This window comes from Nesoenas mayeri, assembly GCF_963082525.1.
Source record: "Nesoenas mayeri genome assembly, chromosome: 19".
Taxonomy (NCBI): domain Eukaryota; kingdom Metazoa; phylum Chordata; class Aves; order Columbiformes; family Columbidae; genus Nesoenas; species Nesoenas mayeri.
In genome coordinates, this window is record NC_137568.1 from 433,764 (window position 1) to 458,967 (window position 25,204).

The window sequence follows — 25,204 nt, forward strand, 5'->3', positions numbered from 1 at the left end:
ACCTGTGCCAGCGATGGGCAACACAGAGCCAACCTGCGGACCACGATCATCAGGAGATCCTTGTCCAACTCTCTACCCCATCACTAGCTCTGGTATAACCTTCACCTCTTCCAAATTGCAGCACATCTCAGCTTCCCATCTGCAAAATGGGGAATGCATTTGTGCCAACCATTTGGGTTTACAAAGCTAAATCACTCGGCACACATGAAGGACTCGGAACCCACGGGAGCCAAGTAGCATATAACATCGGCTTGTATTTCATTTAGACACCCAAAGATAGGTAGGTGACCGGGTTTCCCGAAGTCCTGAGGAGCCCAGGTCCCACCAGTGTGGCAGGAAGCGGGGTGCTCAGCACCTTTGAAAAATCAATCGGAATGAGCTTAATGGAGAAACATGAGCTCTGAATTTTGGCTCCAGACACAGAAGGCCTAAATTCAATGGCAGAGTGCCAAGATCTCAAAAGCCTTGCAGAGCGAACAGTCCCACTAGGGCTGCTCAACGGGACATGGAAGTTGTTAGAGAAATTTACTTTGGAGGGAGAAGATACCAAACAGTTCCTCTGCAGAGCAGGATCAGCACCTTAGAGAAACATCAAAACTCAGAAGGAAAAAAAAAAAAGATCTTTATGCAGCATGTTCAGTCAAAATCTCACACAAACTTTGGGAGCACCTCCTCTGAAGAGGGTACCTGCTCAAAGCCTGAGATACTGAGCACGGGTGTCTCGCAAACCGTATCACCTCTTTGTCACTCAGGCCACAGAGAACGCTGCCCAAACAAACCTGTGAACTTCTGGGAGAAACCCAAACATTAAATACAGGGCAAAACTTAGAAATTTGTCAAGAAAGCTCCTGAACAAAGTGCACAAGAAACATTGCTCTAGCGCCTAAACACTGGTGATGTTTGTCTTAAAGGAAAGCCTGTTTTCCACAGGCTCACTCAAACAATTAAATATATTTGCCGAGTCCTTGCAGGTATCCGTTTTACTTATGCTTACTTGAAAATATAGTCAAATCTCTCAGTGATTATGTTCAGATACTGCACCTTTCAGGAAATGTTGCAGAAGAGTCACAGAATAAAACTCAAGTTCTGAACTGGTGTTTTACACTGAACCCTCTCTCTAAGGCTTCCCCGGCATCACAGCCTGTGATGTGACAGCATCATGCAGCAGAAAGGTATCAGAAATCAGTAACATTAAGACATAAAATGACTGTGATAGAAATGGGGAACCAAGAGAGAAACATTTACAGCAAAATTCACACAAGTAATTCTGAATATGCCAATTTAAGATATTCCACTTGTTATTTTAATATTTTTTAGATAAATGGTAGTAACCTCCACAGGTTATTTCCTAGTGAACTCAGCCAGCTGTAGGCTATGCAGCCAGAGCCTGCAACCACATGCCGGAGGGGTTTGGAAAAGAGTAAGAGGAAATCAAAAGAGAAGTGGACACTTGAGAGAGACTCAGGGACAGACAGAAAAATCCTTTCCAGGAATAATGACAATCCCTGAAGTATACAGCAAAAAAAGGAAGCACCAGAGTCTGCCATGCAACTGGATCTCCATTTGCTTTTGAGGAATCCAGCCCCAAAGGTCTATTAAACAAACATCTGCCAACACACTCTTGGGGCACCTATCTGGAAAACGTGCAGCTCTCCCAAGTGTCACAAGGAGTAGAAGGTCCATGCAGGGCACCTCCGGAATTTTAAGTCACCATGAATCCACAAAGACACCCACATGCTACAGGGAGGCTACAGAGACCAACAGGCCACCAGACAGCTCAGAAGCTGGGTTTGTGAGCATTAAAAGAGGTCATTTCATTTTGTCACTTTTCCAGATAAGACTTCAATGTTTCGGTGTTCAAGTTCTAGAGAGGTGGCACCTCTAACAGTCAAGAGACTTCCAGTCGGCTGACAGAACACTCAAGCATCAACGTGCTGTGAACCAGATGCTAAACAAAACTGTCCATGCTCATTCCTTAGCTGGTGGATCTAAATTCTGTAGTCTTAAGTCAAGGTCAAGGCACTACTGGACCGCAAGAGTATAACGCTTTCCAGGAAACGAAACAGAAGTAATCTACAGCCAGCTGAACACCTTGGTTCAATGGATGCCACCGATGGCCAGCACAGCACAGACAGGCGCCAGGCAAACCAGCCCTGCACAGCTCTGCAGCCACATCTCGCCACATCATTCTTGTGCTGGTGTGCTAGACGGAGCAGTCTAATTTTGTTTGTGACCTAAATCCTACTTGGACACAGAAGAGATGAGGTAAAAGGTGGGATGCTTTTCAGTTAGTTGGAAATAGCATTTGAAAAACAACGGGTTGGAAGTCTAAGAGCTCACTCTAGCCACGGCTTGTGTCCTCCAGCCTCTGCAATGTCTGCTGCAGGGAAAACGAAGTTAGCGTTTGTTAATCCGGTCTAAGTCAGAAATGCAGCCTGAAGTGCTGAGAAGCGTGTTCTGAGCTGCTGGGCGCTCGGGTCGCGTGTCCCAAGCCCCAGCGGCCGCGTGGGCTCTGCCGGGGCCGGGCGGCACCTGCGGCCCTGGGCTGCGGCACAGCACGAACAACACACACCGCTCTGTGCCGCGGCCTTGCCAGTAAGAATTGTACTCCTCAACTGCTCTCTGTAATACGGGCGCTATCCTGCCTTTACCCTGTATGGGTCACATGTAAAATTACGTGTATCACTGTACTAGATACCCTACAGATGGGCTGGTAGCAGGTCACACCTAGACAAGATCTCTCGCCACCTGATGTGATGGCAGCCGTCACAGCTGAGCTGAAGAAGACACCCGTCCTGCACAGCTCCATCAGTCGCAGAACCACAACGGACCTTCCTCCCAACACATCCTGCTGGGGCTCTGCCCACCCGCCCCATGGGACCCACGCACAGAAGCCATTCACAGCACCTTTCAGCTGCAATAAGGGACATCTCAACCCTCAACATCACCAGTAGGGGAGATTTCAGGAGCCAGAGCTCAGGTTCCAGCCAGGGGAAAGCACCTCTAGTTTCTGATCTCCTTCAAGGCCTCCTTGAAACAGTCTCCTATTTAAAGTGCACTTCGAAACCTCCCGATTTTAACACATGTTGTCATTCAGAAAAAATATTTAGGGCAAGACCCTGGCAGCACTGGAGACATAAGAGGTTTTGCCACTGGTTCCACTCTGAGCAGTTGTAGTCTCTGCTCTGCAAGTCTCCTCCTCACTTGATTTCCTGGTCATCTGGGACAAAGGTGACGTTCTTCAAGACATCCCAACATAGTTGGCAGCGGATGTACTGGGCAGGGTGAAGAAGGGAGGTGTCCCAGGCACAAGCTCAGGGTGCTGCGGGCTGGGCAGGGACAGGAGCAGACGGGCCGCGCCACCCACTGCTCCTCAGCCACTGTTGTCCTCACCAGCTCCAAGGCCATCACAGAGATGGCACAGCAAAGCTCAGAGGTCTCCACCGCTCACCAGCTCCTCCTGCATGTGGTCTCGTGTTCCTACATGTTCCTCTCCATCCCTCCTGCTCTCCCTGCACACCCACAGCAGGACACTCACATATCCTGCAGGGATGCAGCCCCAAACCACGAGAAATGGCTAAAACCACTGCAGATGGAAAAGTCAAGGAGGGGTAGGAAAAAGATTTGTAAATCCACATCCCAACTTTCTATACTCAGTAGTGTTTAATCTACGCTCCCTCCTCCTGGAAACAGCACTCCAGGGCACAGCCTATATATTAACGAAAAGTCTCCACCCCTGACAGCAGCAAAGCTGTGGGATCTGCCTCTGGGCAGGAGCACAGCCCACTGGCTACGGGGGGCATTCTGTGCCACGAGATGTATGGCAACTGGGAGGACTGGTCAGTCTTAACAACAGCACATTTTGCAGTTGAGATTCCATGATCTTTGAAAACATTTCTCCAGGTAACACGCCATTATAACCAAGGGCCTGGCATGAATAAGCGAAGCCAGAAATCGCACAGAGATCACCGGGGAAACCTCCCGGTGGAAACCAGACTGAGTCCCCTGCAGCCCATGTGTGCGTCACTGCTGCTCACGGGAGCTCAGCCCCACTCCTGGCTTACGGTGATTCCCAAAACAGCTTCTCCACACTCCCCAACTTCTTTTCCAACACTCCTGAGATCCCCCTGACTGAGAAACAAACTCTAAAAAGAAAGCTGAACTCATACCTTGATGGGGTATATGTGGGGTCCATACCCATTTTATCACCTGATAACCTGACATTTCCAAGGCACCTTTGGCACAATGTGCCTTCCCTGCTCAGCAGCAGCATCTTTACTCCAGTGGTGAAGTTTACCCAGAGGTTTCCTCCCTCCTAACACATGCACAGGCACACGAGCCCCATTTGCTCCTTTTTCTGTCTACATAGGAAGAAACCACGCTCTTACCTGAACATCCACCAATCCAGCCTGATCAGTTCCCCGATCAAAACCTGTTAATCAAGCAAAATACAGCTAATAGGCAATTTACATCTGAAGGCAGCCAGACATCACTGCTGGCTGCTCCTCTTGCAGCCCAGCCAGAGCTCAGTGCGGGTGACACGTGAGGACAGGACACTCTGCCCTCCCGAAGGCAGGAGCAGTGGGGCAGCTCCAGATCGGTGGATCCAAATCACAGAAACCCAAATTTCATGTGAGAAATTGACCTCTCTGTATCTTCAGATCCACCCATCTGGACAAAGAGAGGCCACACAGGGAAATCCCCAGCAGTTTTCGAGCCAGCGCTCGAGGCGCCCAGGCCATTCGGCATCATCCAGCTGGAGAAGTGACTCAGTGAACAGACACACACCTTGCATCAGGAACTCATCTGGGCCAGGCGGTCTGTAATATCCAATGCAAACCTCAAGTCTACAAAGGATTCTAGACAACAAAGGAAAAAACATTCCAACTTCTCTGGGGAGCAGGCAGGAGATAAAGATACATCACCGTAGTCCACCGGCTGCGAGACAAACATTAGAGAGAAGCGTGCAACCAGGAGATGCAAATGTCGCTTTTGAGGAACACCACCTACTACAGACAACACAAAGGCCAAGAGGATGAATGAGCTGTACCCGAGCTGAGTCAGCCTCAACACAGAGAAAACAATCCAACCAACTGCATCCACCTCTTCCCAAAAGAAATGGTGGCTTGGTGCCTCCCAAGACTTCTTTAGCACAGACACATTGCCATCATTTTTGACATCACCTAAGCAGCTATCATATCCAACCCAAAACACCTCCAAGCCCTCAGAACCACTTCCACTGTTACCCAGTCCAGGACCCAAGCCCCACAAACAACTGTAACTCCCATGGAGACAGAGCAGCACCTTCTCAATGGACAAAGCTGACAGTCACTTGCACAAACACGAAACAAGATGTCACTGACTAACAACAAAAGCTCTTCTGTGCTAGGCAGGAGCCATTGTGACTTCCAGTGAAGCCAAGAGAGAAATCTGTGTAGATAAACACAGAAAAGTCAATTCCTATACACGGTTGATGGTGTGAACTCACTAGCTGAGACTAAGCCCTTTATTTAATGGACTAGGGAGGTTTGAGAGAGAAAAGAGCCCCAGATGGGGTTCTACAGAAAACTGTTACAAGGGTGTGATGAGACACAAAAAGTGAATTTATAAATACTAGCTCTACAACCTGTAAGAACACTCTATTTCAGAGAGGAAAAGAGAGAGGAGAGAGGAGGACTTGCTGGAAAGGTCACTTGGGATGGTAACAAGAATCATCTGAAGTACTCTATACAATTTCTAAATGTTGTAATTACTATGGATAACTCACCAGAAACACGTTTCTAACTTGACAAAGGCTTGCTTGAAAACCCCCAGCATAAATAAGCTACCAGAAACAGGAGCAGACCCCAGAGGGTATAACCTGGGGAAGCAGAAGGTGCTGAGCTCAAGGAGAGAGGCAGCGACATGCAGAGCCAAGCAGACACAGCCCCCAGACAGGGACACCCCGGAGAGCCCCGGCAGGAGGGGACGCTGCAGGGCAGCTTCTGGGACCTGCCACTGACCAAACCCCCAGACCTGCTGGGGAACTTGGAGAGGGAAAACTGGGGACACCCTCGCACGCCAGGTGCATTTTGCACACGCACAGGCTGCGCCACCCGTCAGTCTAGATCGGTGGATCTGAGGATACAAAGCTGATATTTTCTGTGACGATGTACTGCGGTTATTTACCAACACCAGTGCCAGGAACTGCTCTGTGCCACACCTGCACTCAAGCTTTGGACAGGATAACCTGTAACTAGAAAACTCAGGGAGAGCTGATCACTGCGCAACTCCCTGACACCTCCATGTTGGCAGAATGACAATCCTCAAACCTTCACTTTAGTGCTGGAAGAAATCTAACCCAGTTATGTATTTCACAGGTAACACAGAAACAAGAACTCCTCTCTAATAAAAAGTCATAAGCACTGAATAAAGATACAGGAAAATGACAGTGAATAGGTCTGGAAATTAATTACAGGCATATCTTGCATTATCAGCTACAATTTCTCTCAATCACTTCTGGAAGGCAGTAGCTCCAGAGTAAAACAGGAAGATCCCAAATTTAACTTTTTTTTTAAATTCTGCGGGGGGGAAAAAGTTCTGCAGTGACTCAAACTGACAGATTTGAACAACCTACAAATAACTGAAGTAATCAAACTGCATTAAAAATAACACTGCATGTTGGCTAAGTAATTTCCAAGTTGTTCCACTAGTTGTGCCTTTGGCTTTATACTCACATGTGTGGGTTTTGGAAAGGGACTCCAGACGTGTTTAGAGTAAATCTTGCCGTGGACTTGAAAGGTGGATTTGCAAAATTTAACTTCAGCGCTTTGCGTTTACCTGTGAGACAAGGAACACAGAGTAAACTTGTCAGCAACAAAATATTAAGAGTATCCAGAAATGAACAATAACAAAAAAAGAAATACTGCAAGAAAAGAAAAATGCTTTTCACAACATTAGCAAACCACAGCACGTGTTAGAGACACAGGGATGGAGAAACCGTGTCAGCTCTCACCCGTGTCTTCTCCTGTCTCATTCCAAGTCATTCCCAAAACAAGGTGTCCAACTCACCTGCTGGGATGGCTGGAGCACCAGCCTCAGCTTCCAGAGCCACCAGCACTCATGGTAAACCTTCAGACACCTCCACACCACGGCCCTAAGCATCCTCCACGCACAACCGCTCCTCCCAACAGACCCCGCTGCAGGCACAACCTGGGCTGCGGCTCAGCACCGCCTGCAGGCACAACCCGGGCCGCGGCTCAGCACCGCCTGCAGGCACAACCCGGGCCGCGGCTCAGCACCGCCTGCGCACCTCACCCAAGCAGGGGGAACACAGTGGCCGTGTCTGATGGGGCTTCTGACCCACCTCAGCCCAGCGGCAGGTGGAGGTAAACCAGGCCTGAGCGAGGATGGAGATCCGTCATGCGCTCCTGCTGCCAGGAGCAAAGTTCAGCCCATCAGTGGGGTGACCAAGCTTTGCTCTGCAGCCCACTGGGAAAGCCTGGGGAAAGGGAAAACAAATGAACAGCAGAGTGGGAGGAGTCCTGGCCACTGCTCCAGCCACTAGCTATGTACTTTTGCTTGAAGCTTAAGGAACAGTAGGATCAGGGACCACAAAGGGAAATGTCCCTTCCCCACCCTCCTGCTGGGCTGCAGAAGACCCTGTCTCATTCCTGCTCAGCCTCAGTGGGATGCTCTCCCTTTAGTAGCATCCTCTTAAGTTTATCTTACAGAAAAAAAAATAAAGAAACAACATAGTTTAGCAAAGAATGCCCAAAATATCCATTAACCAACTTGTTTGACAAACTGACTTTTAAGCATGAGGTTCCAACCTTGAACAACGCTAGTATTTTCAAATCTTTCTTTAATCTTTTTCCTATAAAGACAATTTTCCAGATGTTTATCACACATCATTTTTTCTCCTGAAAGGCACCTAATTGGAGCCGTAGGGTCCCTCCCCAGGCTCAGCAAAATGGCCTGGTATCTCTAAACTCTGAGCAACCTCTGTCCATGCCCTCCACTGCTGCCGTCCAGTGCTCTGTAGGATGAGGAGTATCTTATTTAGATTATTAATACTTACATGTATGCAAAAAATACTCACTTTGTGCAAGATGACACAAAGCACTCATTTATACACATAGCACTACCATGAGGATAAGCAAGTCTCCTCTCCTGCTTGGGCTTTGCCAATCCGCGCTCTCGCAGAGCGGGCAGTGTGATGGGAAGCGCACACAGACCACAGGACACGGGCACCGACGCAGCAACGATGCCATGTTTCAAAGGGCACCAGGTAACAGCAACATTTCATTCTCATTTCAGTACTTGTCCCTCCACTCATGGCATGTCCTCACATCAGTTCCCTCTTTCCTGACCCACAGCACCTGTACCAGCGTTACACACCGTGCAGAGGAGGAAGGGCCGGCTGTTGGGTGGGCAACAGAAAGAAGAGTTTCTGAGCTCAGGCTCCAGCAGCACATGTGCTCAATGAACTGCAGAGGAATCACTTAAAAGAAGCCGAAGAGATCAGTTTGCCCTTATATATGACCCAGAAACAAAGGAGGAGTTGAACAAATCCAAAAAGGTGGCAAAGCCAAAATGAGAGTCTGTCACTTGCTCCAGAACCTATCACCCCTCCACATCTTTGATGTCAATCACCTACAATGTTCTGAAAGACTAGATGTTTGCACGACCAATATTCGCAGAATCACAGAATGGTTTGGGTTGGAAGGGACATTCAAAGACCATCTAGTCCACAGGCAGGGACATCTTCAACTACATTGGGTTGCTCAAAGGCTCATCCAGCCTGACTTTGAGCACTGCCTATGATGGGGAATCTGTTCCAGTGTCTCACCACCCTCACTGTAAAAATCTATTTTAAGCTATTGCTAATGATACGGTTAGCCAACAGAGACACGGAGCAGCCGGTATCTCGCATCAGTCTCTTGAGAAGTCCTGCAAGGCGCTTCCAAAGCACGTCCGTCACCACCGAGAAACCTGAGGGTTCCTGGCAGGAAACATGGCACGTCCTGCGAGTGCACGACATGTCACACACAGCCACACGAACACGCCCTGACCAGCCCGGACGCCCCTGCTGACCTGCACCCCCCAGCATCTCCCCTCTCACACAGCAAACCCAACTGAGCCCGTGGCTGCCAAGGGCCCGGGGATGGTGACACCTTCCAGCGCCACGTGGCACCCGGAGCCTCCCCAGCCGGGCGCTGGAGCTGGGCAGGAGCCGGCAGATGCCAGTCTCTGCTGGTTTGACTGAAAATGAGTTAGCTTCTTCATCAGTTAGAAACCTTTCTTCTTTGTAGCCAGCACCGTCATTGTTTGAGAACAAGGGATAACACTCCAGGACAGAGTTAAAGTTTTTAATTGCTCTGGTCTGGAAGCCAAAGACTTTTTCTGAGCTCTGCTCACAGGTGTGGGGCAGCTAAGAAGGGGACAGGGATGGGACAGACCTTGACTGATATCCAGACTGACCAATAACAATATTCCATCCCATTAGTGTCAGGCTTCATATTTAAGGAGAGTCAGGACCTTCTGGTCTCTTCTCTCTGTTGGAGCCAGGAGAGAGAGCCGTTCAGGGCAGTCCTGTTTGGGGTTGTCTTTAGTTCAGCCTTTCCCCATCCTGCCCTTTGCAGAGGCCTCTGGGCCCTTCTGCCTTTTTCTCTCTTCTCTCTCCGCAATTCACCTGGTTTGGGACCAGGTGCTGCTGCCTGGGCTGTTCATGAGAAATTGCACTGAGTATGTTTTATGTGATATTCTATTTTTCATATATATATATATATATATATATATATATATTTACCAGTGGTGTATTAGTATTTTCTTATTTCATTAAACAGTGTTGATCTCGATCCAAGTTTCTCCCTTACCTGGGGAGGGGGCGAGCGAGCGGCTGCCATGGTTACGTGTCCAGCTAGGGTCAAACCCAACAGCCACACAGCCCCTCGCTCACCGCCTGTTATGGCAGCGCACGCTGTGCTCTCCCACTGGTCGGGGTTTACAGCATTCATCCTTCTCGTAGTTTTGTTTTATTCACTGCTCCTCCTTCAAGGGCAATAATACAGAGTGGTGCGGTCTTTCCTTTCCAACAGCAAGGGTGGTACAACTTAGAAGAGGTTTCTCTTTGAAGTGGCTCAACAGTGAAAACAACACAATTAACTACGAACTCCTCTCTCAAAACCTGCTCTTACTCTTACTACTTGCAAACTTCAAACATCGTTTCCTCCTCTTTTCACACTGTGACAGAACATGTTTTTATTCACTGTTAAACGTCGGCCTCGTGATTTCTACCTCAGTAAGTTTCAATTATGTCAATCCACCATCTAGAACTACATTTTCTACAAATCCAACAAATACAGATGCATGACCTGCCCCTGGGAAGCAAACAGAACACTTTGCTTTGCTCAGGCGATGAACGAGGAAAAATGGCCGGGGACAAATTGGCACCCTGAGAAACGCCGGGAGTTTCCATCTGGCACAAGGCACATGGAGACACACGGTAAATTAACCAACAGACCAACAGGAACTGGAGGTCTGACGGAAGCCAGAGCAAGCTTCCAAAAATCAAGCACTTGAGCTGTGTACTCTACCGGTCTTGAGTTTCATCCCAAAATAAGACTTTTGACAGCTCCACATCCCCGTTCCTTGTGAAAACACCATCCGAAACTAACTGGAAGCAGAAGGGCCTCTCCAGATGTCAGAGTTTTGGTGGCGATTTTGCTGCACACAGATTTAATTCAGACCACCCTGTTCCACCAGAATAAAGCAGCCCAGGGTTAATGTAGCTTCTGAAATTCAGTAACGCTCCTACCACCAAAGCTGTGTGTTCAAAACTGTCCTAAAGTGTGCTGCAGAAACAGTCACCTTCTATAAATTAAATGCCCTTTAAAGGTTTTGTTATCCTAATACATAATTCTAATCACTGACCACTATAACATCTACTTTTCCAAGAACTGTAAAAGTAAAGATTACTGGAGAAGTAATGATTTGGATTAAACCAAAACTAACTTTGAACTATATTATTTTTTCATAAATTAGGTTAATCCTCAGAACCAGACCTGAAACTATGAAGTTTCTTGACTCAGGGTATTCCCACTTTGGCTAGTGGATTTTCTCAGCTGTGTGTTCATGGTTACACTAAGCTCAGACTATATTTGAATCCAGGACAGCCTTGGTTTTCACACACACACACACAGAGTATCACACAGTATGTTTGGGATTGGAAGGGAGCTCAGAAGATCATCTAGTCCAATCCCCCTGCTGGAGCAGGAACATCCAGATGAGGTTACACAGGAAGGTGTCCAGGCGGGTTGGAATGTCTGCAGAGAAGGAGACTCCACAACCCCCCTGGGCAGCCTGGGCCAGTGCTCTGTCACCCTTACTGCAAAGAAGTTTCTTCTCAAATTTAAGTGGAACCTCTTGTGTTCCAGCTTGATCCCATTACCCCTTGTCCTATCATTGTTTGCCACCGAGAAGAGCCTGGCTCCATCCTCATGGCACTCACCCTTAATATATTTATAAACATTAATAAGGTCACCCCTCAGTCTCCTCTTCTCCAAACTAAAGAGACCCAGCTCCCTCAGCCTTTCTTCATAAGGGAGATGCTCCACTCCCTTAATCATCTTTGTTGCCCTATGCTGGACCCTCTCCAGCAGTTCCCTGTCCTTCTGGAACTGAGGGGCCCAGAACTGGACACAACATTCCAGATGTGGTCTCACCAGGGTGGAGTAGAGGGGCAGGAGGACCTCTCTTGATCTACTAACCACCCCCCTTCTAATACACCCCAGGATGCCATTGGCCTTCCTGGCCACAAGGGCCCAGTGCTGGCTCATGGTCATCCTGCTGTCCACCAGGACCCCCAGGTCCCTTTTCCCTACACTGCTCTCTAATATGTAATTTCCCAACCTATACTGGAACCTGGGGCTGTTCCTGCCCAGATGCAGGACTCTGCACTTTCCCTTGTTAAATTTCATCAGGTTACTCCCCGCCCAGCTCTCCAGCCTGTCCAGGTCTCTGGATGGCAGCACAGCCTTCTGGCGTGTCAGCCACTCCTCCCAGCTTGGTGTCATCAGCAAACCTGCTGATAGTGCACTCTATTCCCTCGTCTAAATCGTTAATGAATATATTGAATAATACTGGCCCCAGTACAGACCCCTGAGGCACTGCACTGGATACTGGCCTCCAGCTGGACTCCGCACCATTGACTGCCACTCTCTGGCTTCTCTCCTTAAGCCAGTTTGCAACCCACTCCTTCTTCTTCCCCTTTTTGAAGACTGGTTTTGGATGAGCTGAAGTGGTAAGGGGAGTATCTGCTTATGTTTTGAGGGAATTTAAACAGGATTGTATCCTAAATTAATCTGTTCTCAGAGAAGAGAAAAACAGCTGAAATAGCTTTCTGGTTATAAATCAGTTAATCTTCTAGCCATAAGGAAGTTAATCAGTTGATCTTCTGGCCATCCTTATTTCAAATCACTGCAGCCTTAAAATGGTGGTATTCTTGTTCTGAACCCCATTTCTGAAAGCATGCTGTTGTTTGAGCAACGGGCAGTTTCCCGGCCCTGCGGAGGGGAGGACATGATCCCGCTGCTCCATGCGCAGCCCCGGCGCTCCACTCGTGTCTCCTGGCGCTTCACACACATTCCTCGCTGCTCCACGCGCATCCCCTGCTGCTCCACGTGCATCCCCCGCTGCTCCATGCGCCGCTCCACACGCATCCCCCGCCGCTCCACGCGCCGCAGGCAGAAGTGATGCAGTGAGAAGCACCTGGGAAGCTTTGCCAAGTCCCACTGCGGCCCTGCACCACGGCCATGGATGAAGGATTCAGGTTCACCACACACATTTGTGTCTTGCTGTGCTGGTGAATGGATGGTTAAGTATATAATTACTTATGTGCTGCTATCCATCACTAGGATTAATCCAAGCACTTGGCTCTGCAATTAGGTTCTCACCACTCTTGTTGAAATCCCTTTATCACAACCACAGGCAACCAGTCCACACGCAAGAAGAAAAAACTATCTAGCAGATAACGCGCAGTCCAAAGTGCTCACTATTTTCTGTATTACTATTTTTACTTTGCCTGGCCATCTGGGATTTCTCCAAACCTCTGAGCCACCTCCCGTTGAAGAAAGCAATCCTAATTTCTTCCTAGAATTTCCTCACCCCCATCCCTGAACACCAGACCTCAGCAATGCTGCTGACAATGTTCTGGCTACATGTAAGAAAGCACTCACTTTGCAAGCAGTAAGATTTTCAAAATGGAAGTAGCTTAATGGATTTTTTTCCAAGGTTTCTGTCTTGCCAAAATGCCTTCTACTCGGTTCCAATCTGAAATATCAACCTCTTGTTGTCACAGTGCGAGCACCATAGTGCAAAGGTGAATATTGTCTCTGGTCGGATGCTGAAGTTTCTGTGCTGCTTGTGGAGCGGCAATACACCAAGAACTGTGTCTGTGCTCTATTTCCTTTCTCAAGCATAATCAGAAAAAAAAGAAATACAACCACGGCAAAATGAGTTTTTGTAGCAAAAAGCGGGATGACCGAAGAATTTGCAATGAACTGTGCAACCTTTTTACCTCTCCCTTGTAAAAATAAAACACATCAACAAGAAGACAGAGAAAACGGGGAGCAAGGGATATCGGGGAGCCAGACGGCTTGGGTGATCTGCTTCTGTTTGGAAAAGCAAGTTGAATGTTTGATATTATCTTCTTAAGAGAAAACTATAGGTCTGACCTCTTCCAGGGCATCTCAAAGCAAAGCTACTGCAAACTCTCACCTGAGACGGGGAAAAAACCAAACACAACACACAAAATCCACACAGATCTCTCTGCTTTTCCAACAGCTTTTACCATCCAAATGGTTAGATCTTATCTGCTAACAAAACACTTGCTTTGATGTAGAGACAGCAGAGCAACGCACGTCCCAAACACAGGCAGGACTCGCAGCTCGGTGTCTCTGCTGCCAGCACAGCGCTGCGTCCCTCCACCCGCAGCCTGCCCACAGTACAGCTCCGCTGCTAAGACACGCTCCAGCTCCAGCGTCAGCGCAGCCCGTCTGAGCACAGCAGGTTCCAGCCTTGCCCTCAAGAAAAAGCATTTTTCAAGAAAAAACTAGTCTAATTTAAAACAAACCAGGAAGAGCACAATCTGGGGAGTCTGAATGCAAGAAGAGGCTTGGGGGTTAAGTTATTCCTTTTTAGAAGCATAGCTACAGAAACTCACTTTCAAGAGTGCAAGTATTTTCAGTACATCTGCCTGTTACTGACATTTTCTGCCCTTCAATGAAACCTTCAATTTGGGATAATCCAAGAGTCAGCTTTCAAATCCAAGATGATGATATTTGCACTGCAGGAATGTTCTAAGCGTGCTCATTTTTAGAAGTCATCTCATTAGAAAGAATATTTATCCGTAATTCACCTATAGTCCCAAATGTGCTTCCACTTCAAAAGCACAAAAACCCCACAGAAGCCGGTGCCAGGCAGGGCTCTGGAAGGGTTACTGGCCGTTACTAATGTCAGCGAGACGTCTGGGTGACTGAAGGCGGGGAGGTGGCTCACGTTGCACAGCTGCTCCCCGCACCTCTGCAACCTGCAATACATGATTTATGCTACATCCAACAGCACTTTCAACAGCTTCTATAAATACCTTCACTACAGAGCCTGGCTAAAGTAGGTGAGGCTTCAAGTGCAAGAATTTGCAATCAGATTAAGATTAGCTCCCTCAGACTGGAAACTCCCTGCAGCAAAGACCTGGGAATGAAGTCTCCAAAACCTCCAAAATCCACCACTAACCTTTAGCATTTATTACCCCTGATGCTACCCTGCACCGAGATAGCATTTGTATGAATAACCTTGAACAGAGTTAAAACTACCCAAGTCTTGGGAGCAGATCAGCTGTGGTAAGAGAGCTTAAAGCTGCGCCTTGGTAAGTACTATGTGCTGAACGCAACAGCACAGGGAAGCAGAGCCCTGCTCACGCCAGGCTGTGCCGGCAGCTCTGGCCAGAGCTCTCGGGTGCGATGGCAGCTCCGCTCCAACCCACAGCTCACGCAGTTTCTTGCTGGAAAGCATAATTGAACGTGGGATAGAACCACAGAGCGTCCTGAGCTGGAAGGGACCCCCAAGATTCATTGAGTCCAGCTCCTGTCCCTGCACAGGACACCCCACAGGTCACCCCGTGTGTCTGAGGATGTTGTCCAGTCTCTTCTTGAACACTGTCAGGCTGGGGCCGTGACACCTCCCTGGGGAGCCTGTTCAGTGTCCAGCACCTCTGGGTGAAGAACCTTTTCCTCATGTCCCACTACCCCTCCCCGGCACATCTGCTGCAATTCCCTGGGCTCTGTCACTGTCCCAGAGCAGAGCTCACCCTGCCCCTCCTGCTCCTCCTGAGGAACCTGCAGCCCATGAGCTCTGCCCTCAGTCTGCTCTGCTCCAGCTGAGCAGACCCAGGGACTTCAGCTTCTCCTCATCCGGCTTCATCTCCAGACCCTTCAGTCACAGTCAAACACCCAGTCTGGTGAAACACCAACAGAGAACTGGAGGGTCCAGCTGTCCCAGGCACCTTCAACCAGCCCGCACGGAGCAGGTGCTGCCAGCGCTGAGCTCTGTGGACACGGGGCTGCTCTTGAAGCAGCGCTTTGTATCAAGTGAAAACACTGCCAAGTGTTCACGCTGCCTGTGCCTGAGGCACCCGCAGGACAAGCCTGCAGAGACTGTACCGGAGCAGTTCTCAGAAGGAAACGGTGACACTGCCCTGGGAAACACACTGCGAGGCACCTGGAGCCCTTCCTGATGTCAAACAATAACAAATTACGTAAAGAGATGTGCCAAGTACTTTTTCATTATGAAACAGCACAGCAAGAATTATAAAATCTACAGGAAGGAGAACGACCAGGGAGGGGTTCGGTGGTTTGTGTTTTCTTGGGGGGGCTTGGTTTGTGGTTTTGTTTCTGTTTGTTGTGGGAGTTTGTTTGCTTTGGTTGGTTGGGTTTTTCTGTTTGGGTTTTTTTCAATTTTAGGGGCCTAGACTAAAGGCAAGGGAAAAACATCTGCCCTTGAGGCCTTTGCTTAAGGTCAACGGAAAGGATTTCGTTTCTTTGGATAAAGCAACAAGCACGTTTCCATCATCCCCAGCTCCCCTATGGCAGAAAAGTGCCAAAGTCAACCACAGCTGAATGCCCAACTGCAACCAACAGCCCGGACCCAGCGCCCCACCGCCACGGAGCAGCGGGAGCAGGGGCTTCCTCCCTTTCTAAGCACAATTATTCAGGGAGAAACAACCAATTTTGCCCTCCTTTCCGTTAGTATATTGGGCTTTTTAATTCTGTAGACCAAGAGACCACAAGGTGATCCTGCTGAGAGCAAGGAGCAGCGCTGGGATTTGGGAACCGCTGCCCTGATGTCTGCAGGGAAGGACGAGGAACGCTGTCGGCCACCAAGCCAGGAGGCATCTCCTGACACAGCAGCTCTGCATTTCCTACGTGTAACTGCTGGTGACAGAAGAGAGGTCCAGGGGCAGCGACTCACCGGTGTCTAAGGTGGGGTCAGCAGAGCAAATCTGGACTCATTTAAGCAAAATGTTCCCCAAGATGCCAACTGAAAGGCGGGAAGCGTCTGATGACTCTTCCTGTACACGTCGCCCTGTCTCGCCTCTTGCCTTTCTTCTAAGGGCGGCCACGCAGAGGTTTCTAGCCCTTTGCTCACCCCACTGCCATCTGCCACCTTTCAGGAAAAGCAAGCTGCGAGCCTCCTGTGAGCTTCCAGACTCCAGCAGAACAGTCAAACACATCTGTAAGGCCGGTTATTTCTCAGTACCAAAAATGCACTTTTGATGGACACTCAGATGCCCTACTAAACACAAGACCACCAGACTGCAAAAATCAGCTTTTGGTTTCACATTTTTCATAGAGAAAAATGTATTAACATCTTCTGTGCTGACAAAAATTCAAGCTTTATGTTTTCTTCTGAAGCCTTCAATATGAATCAGTAACATGCTGATCTCAGCAGATCACCCAGACGGCCTCTAACAGGCCAACAGCTGGCCATTCTCCTATTTTTCGGGGATATTTACCTATGTGGCAGAAATCTTCATTTTTGTTAGCAAAGATAATACAGATGGAAGTGTTACAACATTTAAGTTTCTTCTCAAAGGACTGGAGAGCTTCACACAACCAACTCTGACTGCAAACCAACGGCCAAGGGACCTGCAGCAACGAGCACCACAGACTGTGGCTTGGGGGAATCACCTGGTGCAGTTCTAAACAAAGAACTCACATCTGTTTAGTGTAGAGGGGATGGATCTAAGAGGATATAACAAAATATAAGTACTGATCTTAACATAGCCACTCCTAGTGAGATCAAACACTGTGCAGAAAGTATAAAGCAATAAAGAGCTGCATCACACTAACCTGCCAAGCTGGAAGCTGATGGTTTTGTGGTTTCCCTTTCCTGCGTGGTTCCAGATGAGTAAAACCCCAGTGTTTCTAGCTGGGACAAAACCAAGCCTCTGCACATCTTGGCTCCAGCATATGAACCGCAGTCTGAGGTGTAACTTCTGTCAAGAGCTCTGGTCTCCTCCTACCACCCACTTGAAACCATTCTGCTCCTTGACACACAAACCCATTCCTTCTCCAGTGCAGGAACTCCAATTACAAGTTGCCTTTTTACTACTACATCTTTTTATTACTGTAAAAAAATGATTTTTAATACCATGTAAATACATCATACTTAAAACAATAGCATTATCTGCAGTCTTTGACCCTCGGACTCGGGTGTCCCTGTGCTCAGCATGTACCATCCCACCCAAGGAAGACCTGCACAACGGGATCCCAGCTGCTGCACAGCCGGGTTACCCCCAGAAGCAGCGTCCTGACTCTGCCCACAGCTGCTCGACCCTGACTTTTTGCCCTGGTTCAGTTTTAACCCAGACGTGTCCCTGACCCCCTCCCTGCACCATGAGCTGGAGCAGGGAAGGGTGGGAAAAGCGACACTGCCGCCTTCAGCAACGCCACTGCTTTCCAGCCACCCTGGAACTGGAGCATTACATCAGGTGCACAAACAGATGGCTGTGACCCACCAAACCAGCTGCCTCTGTGAGAAGTTTCACTTTGCCACGCACCCGAGATCGTTGTTTCTTATGTTTTTTTCCTTCGCATTTCCCCAGTGCTGAACTCCTCGTGGGGACCACACAGCCCATGGCCTTGAAAGCTCGTCCCTACGCGATTTGCTCAGCCTGAACATGGAAACGCACCCTGTGCAGCTCATCTCAAGACCTCACTGACACAGCCACCGTTCCCCAGCCGGTCTCACAATGGGCGATGTTACTTTGTCCCACAGACCCCGCGGGCAGCAGGTGCTGCAGGGGTGCCTGAACTGCTGCTCAGTGCCCAGAGCTCCAGCTGCTTCAGAGATGCAGGAGTTCAGCATCCCTGGAGAAACAAAACAGCTCTGGAGCACTTATCCCACAAGTCACAGCTCCCTCCAGTAAGAGATGCTCAAGTGCACTTGTGAGTGGAGGTGCAGGACTGTCACAGCAGTCTCGCCCCGCCATGTTTGGCTGCCCAGGTGTTGTGTGCCTGCAGCTTCTGGCACCGCATCGCTCTAAAATAAAGGGAAACTGCCACAGCCAGACCTACCCTTGCCTCTGTCTGCTGAATTTTTCCCCTGTCCATCAGTCCAGGTTGTGCCCCAAGGATACACAAGCCTGCACAAAGGGAGGAACACTGCCCGTGGCTTCCCTCTGCCATAGGGAAACACTTCCCAGGTGTTTCATAAATCCAGAACGGGGGGCACAAGCCATGGCCACACACTCTCTCAAATTTGTATTTACCTAAAAGTCCCATGACCATGAATGATGCCAAGTAGGATCAAACTATCATTCATCTCCCCCTAGTACAATCAGGTTTCTTACACTCCTGGGAGGAGCAGGGGACTGTCTGGCGGTGCGGATCCACTCTGATTTTCATCCTTTCTTTTGTACACTCTCATAAGAAGCAGCCAGCGCCTGTAAGAATTAACATTTACTTATGCAAGTCATGGCCATTCTGGTCATCGCTCTCTCTACTGAAACCTGCCTCAGTGCTTGAGGACGAGGCTCCCTGGACATACCAGCACTGGGCCAGTCCCTCCCAGAACTGGTCCTGGCTCCTCTTCACTACCTGTGACCGTTAACACCCACATCACTGTGTCCCAGCCTCCACAGCTTAACCACCCACTGTGCAAAACACCACTGCCCTTTGGGTTGTTTTGCCTTTTTGTCCCTGTTTTTGGTTTCAGGTTTTGGTTGATTGTTGTTGGTTTTTAACCTACTTCCTTGCTACTTACAGACTGAAGCACAGGAGGCTCCATGTGCACATGAGCAGACACTTGTTTGCTGGGAGGTGCCAAGCCCGGCCCAGGCTGCCCAGAGCGGGTGTGGAGTCTCCTGCTCTGAGACATTCAAACCCCCTGGGCCCACCTGTGTGATCTGCTCTGTGACCCTGCGTGAGCAGGGGCTGCACTGGGGGATCTGCAGAGGGCCCTTCAGCCCAACCAGCCTGGGATCCTGTGATACTTTAACCTGCTGAGTATCAAATCTTGCATCAGCAGGCACAGTGAACAATACCAAACTGTCCCACATATTCAAATATTCACATTGTCTCATAGTCAAATGTCCAAAGCACTTTGAAACTTCACCAGGTCTCAATTTATCCACTTTGTTCTTTTTCCTGGGCTACAGCAGACAGTACTGTAATCCAAATTCCTTACTTGGAAAAAAAAAAAGTTCCAAAAAGTGTGTTATTTTGTTTATAAACAGTCTCAAAATTTAATAAGGTCAGTTTAGCAAAAAAGGTCTTGTTAAAGCAGGCAACTCTCCCCCAAAATATGAAATACATGTCTGAAACGGAAAGGATACCACATTCAAACAAGTCAGTTTTACTGCTGTTTATTAAGCTCATTAGATAAGACCTTCCTTTGAGTTCGTAATTTTTCTTTAATTTTTGTTTTTACTTCCTCATATATGATTGTTGGACTGCTCCCATTTCTTATTCTGCCCAAATTTATTCCGCCAGGAAGATCCAGTACAGTAATTTCACCAGTAATTAAAAGCATAAAGCAGGTTTGGTTTTTTTTCTTTTGGAACATCACAGCTTTAGTTTAACGTATCAGTTACAAAACAAGAAAAATCATATGTACATTAACTTCTGGTGTCCTATATGTTACAATTAATAGTATAAGAGAAAATTATTGATCTTAAAAAAACATGTCAGTATCCCAAAAAGTCTGTTCTGATCCATACTAGTAAAGAAAATATGCATTAGGAATATCTTATGACAAATGTCTCTGTTAAAGCTGTATCTTTCTTCATTCACAGTTTATATAAAAACCTGCCACTAAGATGATTAAAGCCGAGTTTAGGGCCAGTGGCGCTCATGTGTCCCGTGCCAGGTCCTCTCCTTTATCCTCCTCCAAGTTCTCAGGAGCACATTACCCTCCTCTTCTATTCAGAACACTCCTGAATAAAACATGTAGCACCCACTAGACCCCCGAAGTGTCACCTGTGAGGCACAGGACGGGCAGTAAGCTGTGCCACGGGCACGCTCCTGTTGCTGTTCTGCAACACGACGGTTTAGTCCATGTTTCAGTCTCATGTGTCCCTTGAGGTGCACTTTCTACCCAACACATGATGTGGTAAATAACGGAACAGAAAGATTAGCAAGCTCCAGAGCATGAAAAGCCACACAAAGTTGATTCACTATCAAAAACAAAACCAGAGAAAGTAGCTGAAGTGAAGCCTAAAGAAAGCGTAACTCCTGCTGCCACAGAAATACAACAGTGGGCACTCCAAAAAGGGTCACTGCACACACGCACAGTACTTACAAACAAGCTCTGATGCAGTAGTCAAAGCACTGAAACAGCTGTCCTACAAAAATACGCTTGTTCATGGCTTTCCTTGAACGCTGCAGAGCTGCTTAGGAGAAGAAATGAAATTACACTGGGAAGTGATCTTATTATCCAAGTCTCAAAAAGGTACTTCAAACAGTTTTGACTTTTGCAACCCTGAAGGAAACGACAAAGAAGTCCGAAAGAAAGAACAGGCCCTGACCCTTTCCTTTCTGCTGTACAGACTTGTCAGCAAAAAATAAATGGGAAAGAAACTCCCCTGGGAACAGCCCTTCCCTGGGACAGGAGCCCAGCTACACCCACAGCCAGGGGGCAAGAGGGGCCCCAGGAAAGGGAAGGGGATTTCAGCCCCAGGGAGGTTCAGTGCTGTGTTCAGCTCCCTCATGGAGCTGCACCCCAGCAGGCACAGCAGACACCACTAGCAAAAAACTGCTTTTTCAGACAAGCAGCAAGCCGGTTGCATCGCCACCCTTCCCCCTCATTTCATATTTTATTATAATAATAAACCGACTGCTTACCTGTCATGGTCTCTCAGCTACAGCTCAACAGAAAACCCAGAGGCCTGGTGCCTCGCTGACAGTCGCAGCCCCCTCAGACTGCTCAGTGAGACAAACCTGCATCCTGAACTCAGAAACCTGCTGCTGCTTTTCCGTGAAGGAGCCGTAGAGAGTCGGATCAAATCCTGCCACTTCTCGACAGCTTACAAGAGAAATTCAGACATCCCAGTTAGATTCACTTACAAGAGAGGATCTGCAAAGCCTCCCCCTCACCGCACACCTTTCCTCTCCCTTCACGGAGAACCACAATGGCTTGTTCCCTTCTCAGCACAGAACAACACCTTCAGATTGAAGCTGGATGGTGTTCCTCCGGCAAAGCAGTGGATCCAGAGCAGAGACCATCCCTTACAGGCAGAGGGCAAGAGGTCCGTGCCGCCCGGTGCCCGGGCCAGCGCGACCCATCCTGCCCGCTGCACCCACCACCGGCTCCACCGCCAGCAGATACTGAGCTTCAACTGCGGCCTTGGAACAATGAACTACTAAAAAACAATAGCTCTTCTCATTCTCCTTAACAGCTGGTAAACATGACCTACAAAATTTGCCTGTGAAACAGAAAACCATTAAATGGGTAAGAGTATTCACACTTCCATCATCTCTTCCTTCAAAACAAACGCGATGTTTGCAGGCGACACGTACAAAGTCAGATAACACACTCCTGGCACTTCAAAATGTTGTTTAAAGAGAAAACTAAAATTAAAATACACTCTAGGAGGTAACTCAAGCAAACACACTGTCACTATGCAACTGTCAACACTATTTTTAATGGAAAATAATCAAAATCTGTCTTTGCTGGAAAGTTTTTGCTAGGAAGAAATCAGGTATTGTCTCTGGCAAAAGAATCTTCTTGAGTACTTTACTAATAGGTCCCTTCTTAATTCAACCGGTTGCGGTCTTGCCGCGGTTTAACCCCAGCCAGCAACCACACCACCACGGGCTCTCCCCCTCAGACGCACAGCAGCGGCCGCTCGCTGCCATCTCCACCACAGCACCTCCTGGGGATGCAGATCTCACTACGCACGTTTCAGGAGCTCCCAGAAGCAAAAGCACACCATGCACAACACCCTTTTTTTCAGTCGTTCTTACATATTTTCTCCATTTTTGAAGGTAAACTCCAGTGCCCCGGCATGCAGGGGCTAAAGCATTACTTTAGGGTTTTTTTAATGCCTTTTAGCTTCATGGGTCTGATCTACCTGTATTCCTCCCTGCAGGCACAGAAGTCGGCCAAGCTATTCTAATAAGGTATTTTACAGCCTGACTGGTGAGCCCTGCGTAGGGTCGGTGGCTGGTGGCGCCGCAAGGAGCTCGCCACTCGGACCTGCAGCCCCCCTGCAAAGTCACAGGAGATCACCCACCCCATCCCCCGGGGCGCAGAGGACACGCCGCACTGCGGCAGCAAAAGCTGCGAACACTAACAAATTTTCACTTCAAAAATTCCAACAGAAGCGCACGGTGACGCTGGCGGGTTTTTGGCGCCTGCTTGCTCCTGAGGGCAGCGGCCCCGGCGCTGCGCTGCCAGCAGACGTGCTGCGCAGCCTTCTCCCACCAGAAACGCAGTTCACACGTTCTTCCTACGCTTTCAGATAATCGACGCAGTCAAGCAAGCTGTTCAGAAAGGATTCGCTGGTTATTTGGTGCTCGGCTAACGGCAGCTCCAGAGCCCGTCCACTCCTGCCATGGGAGAACAACAAATTCCTATCTCCAAGAGTCACCAGTTTGCTTCAGGGGCTACCTATCATCAGACCCAGCTGCTGAGCTGTGGAAAACATCACTATTTTGCAAAACTCTCAGATGACAAAGCCTATTTTTTTTCCTTCCTATCATTTACTGAGGATTTTTCTTGTTTTGTAGCAGATTTCAACCCCTCCAACACACATGGGCTGTCTGTGTCTGACAGGAGATCCCAGCTTCAGATGGAAAGCACTGCCAAGGGAGTAACTAAAACCCTGCAGCAGCATTGACAGCCTTCTTAATATGCCTGACAACCGGGAACTGGCAAAAAGACTGACACAAAAGCAAGCCATTGTCCTCAATAAATATTAATCAACCCTCTTAAGCTGACAAGGTTCGCACGAACGGTTCTGTCGAACCCAGTCTCACCTGCGACTCTGCAGCCCAACAGCACAACCTGCATCCCCGGCCCTGCCCACAGCCAGCCCAGCAGCACAGGAGTAACTGCACTTCAGGCCTGGGTACAGATCTGTTGGCTGATGTAACAGGCAGACCCACGGCAAAGCTCACTGAAGCAGAGGACGTCCCGCCAACGCTCCCAAAGCCACGTGTGACCCAGCAGGTTGTGGCAGCGCAGGCACTAAAGCACGTGCACAGGGAATTCAGCACCGTTGTGCTCTCGGGAAGCTGCAAGCTGCTATTTCTGACCATTTTACCTTTCAAGCTGACAAGTCAAGGCCAGGGGAAGCCAGGCATTGCTCACGGGCGATGTGACGCCGCAGCAGCCACGGGCAGCACAGGCTCCCTGCAGCGACGCGCCTGGAGCAGAGCCGGCCAACGGCATCTCCCTGCGGAGCTGGGGATGGGCAGCGGCTGCCGGGCACCAGCAGAACCAGCCCAGCCCCGGCCCTCCCCACCACTGCGGACCAACCCAACAGGGACGAACATTCCCTCTGATGTTTTCTAGGACTTTTACACCTGAAGCAGCACTGTCACCTCAGAGCCAGCATGAGCCACATTAAGTTTCTACAACACATTATGGCCATATGGGATGGCAGTAACACTTTGTACCAGAGCATCTTCTCCACTTTCTCCAGAGCCTCATCTTATCGTATGGCAAGGAAAGCTACACAGGCATGCACAGAAGGGACCTGGCTGGTGCTTCCTTCCCCATCCGCTGCTCAGAACCACACAGAGACAGATTTCTGGGCAGGATCTGTCACAGCGCAGGTGAGCACACGGTGACACATGCACAGGCTGGGAAGAGCATGAGCACGTCACCACCAGCCAGCTGGAGTGAGAAACATCACCCGCCACAAAGGTCTGTGCTCATTGTCCAGCCTAAAGGCTCCAGACAAGTAACTGTTTTAGCTCTCAGAAACTACCCTATGTGCTACAGACACATTTCAATTTATGCTGCACTACACATGACCTCGGATACAAAAATATGGGACATTTTCGACTCAGTTTGACTAAGGAGTGAGAAGTATACAAAAACTATGTAACCCAACACTGTGGAGACAAAAAAAAAAAAAAAGAGGAAGAAAACAATCCAGCCTTGCTGTCTTCTGCGCCCGCCCAGCACCGGCCTGGCCGGCAGTCCTGTGCTCCCCAGGGACACGGTGCCAGCTCCAGACTTCACCACGAGTCCCACAAGGCATGGTGTCCCCTCACACCAGGAGCCACAACCTACACAGTCTGCTAAACGTGATTTGGTTTTAATTCGTTTTCTCTCTACAGTAGCACACAAACACAAAAAAATAACCAAAAAGCTGCAGCAGCAGGCTGGCAACGTGTTCAGAGGACAAGAATCAAGCTGAAACTGTAACTTTAATCGCCCAAAGAAGTCTACTAATGTCACCAGCAGGACCATGTCACTGGCAGGAAAACATGAAAATTAAAAAGAAAGATAAAAAAATCCTTATGTCTTTCAGCAAGGGGAGCTCCTTCTACTCCTACAAAACCAATTCAGCTTTCTTGCAAGTTCACTGTTTTGCCCTGAAACATACATCTTCCCGCTCCCCTGAGCCAGCTCTGCATCTGTCTGTCCCCTTGAAACACTTCACCTGGGCTCTGGGATGTGGGACACGCACACAGCTGCACTGTGGTTCTTCAAA

General features: G+C 48.8%; 1 protein-coding gene across 1 annotated transcript in view; it reads right to left on the minus strand.

Annotated features, from left to right (window-relative positions):
• The window catches only part of MAP2K4 (mitogen-activated protein kinase kinase 4), a 99,994-nt gene that overhangs the window by 62,171 nt on the left and 12,619 nt on the right, over positions 1 to 25,204 (minus strand). Inside the window, exon 2 of the mRNA XM_080356297.1 lies at positions 6,717 to 6,819. Within this exon, the coding sequence (XP_080212423.1) occupies positions 6,717 to 6,819 (103 nt within the window). The remainder of the gene's footprint in view (positions 1 to 6,716; positions 6,820 to 25,204) is intronic.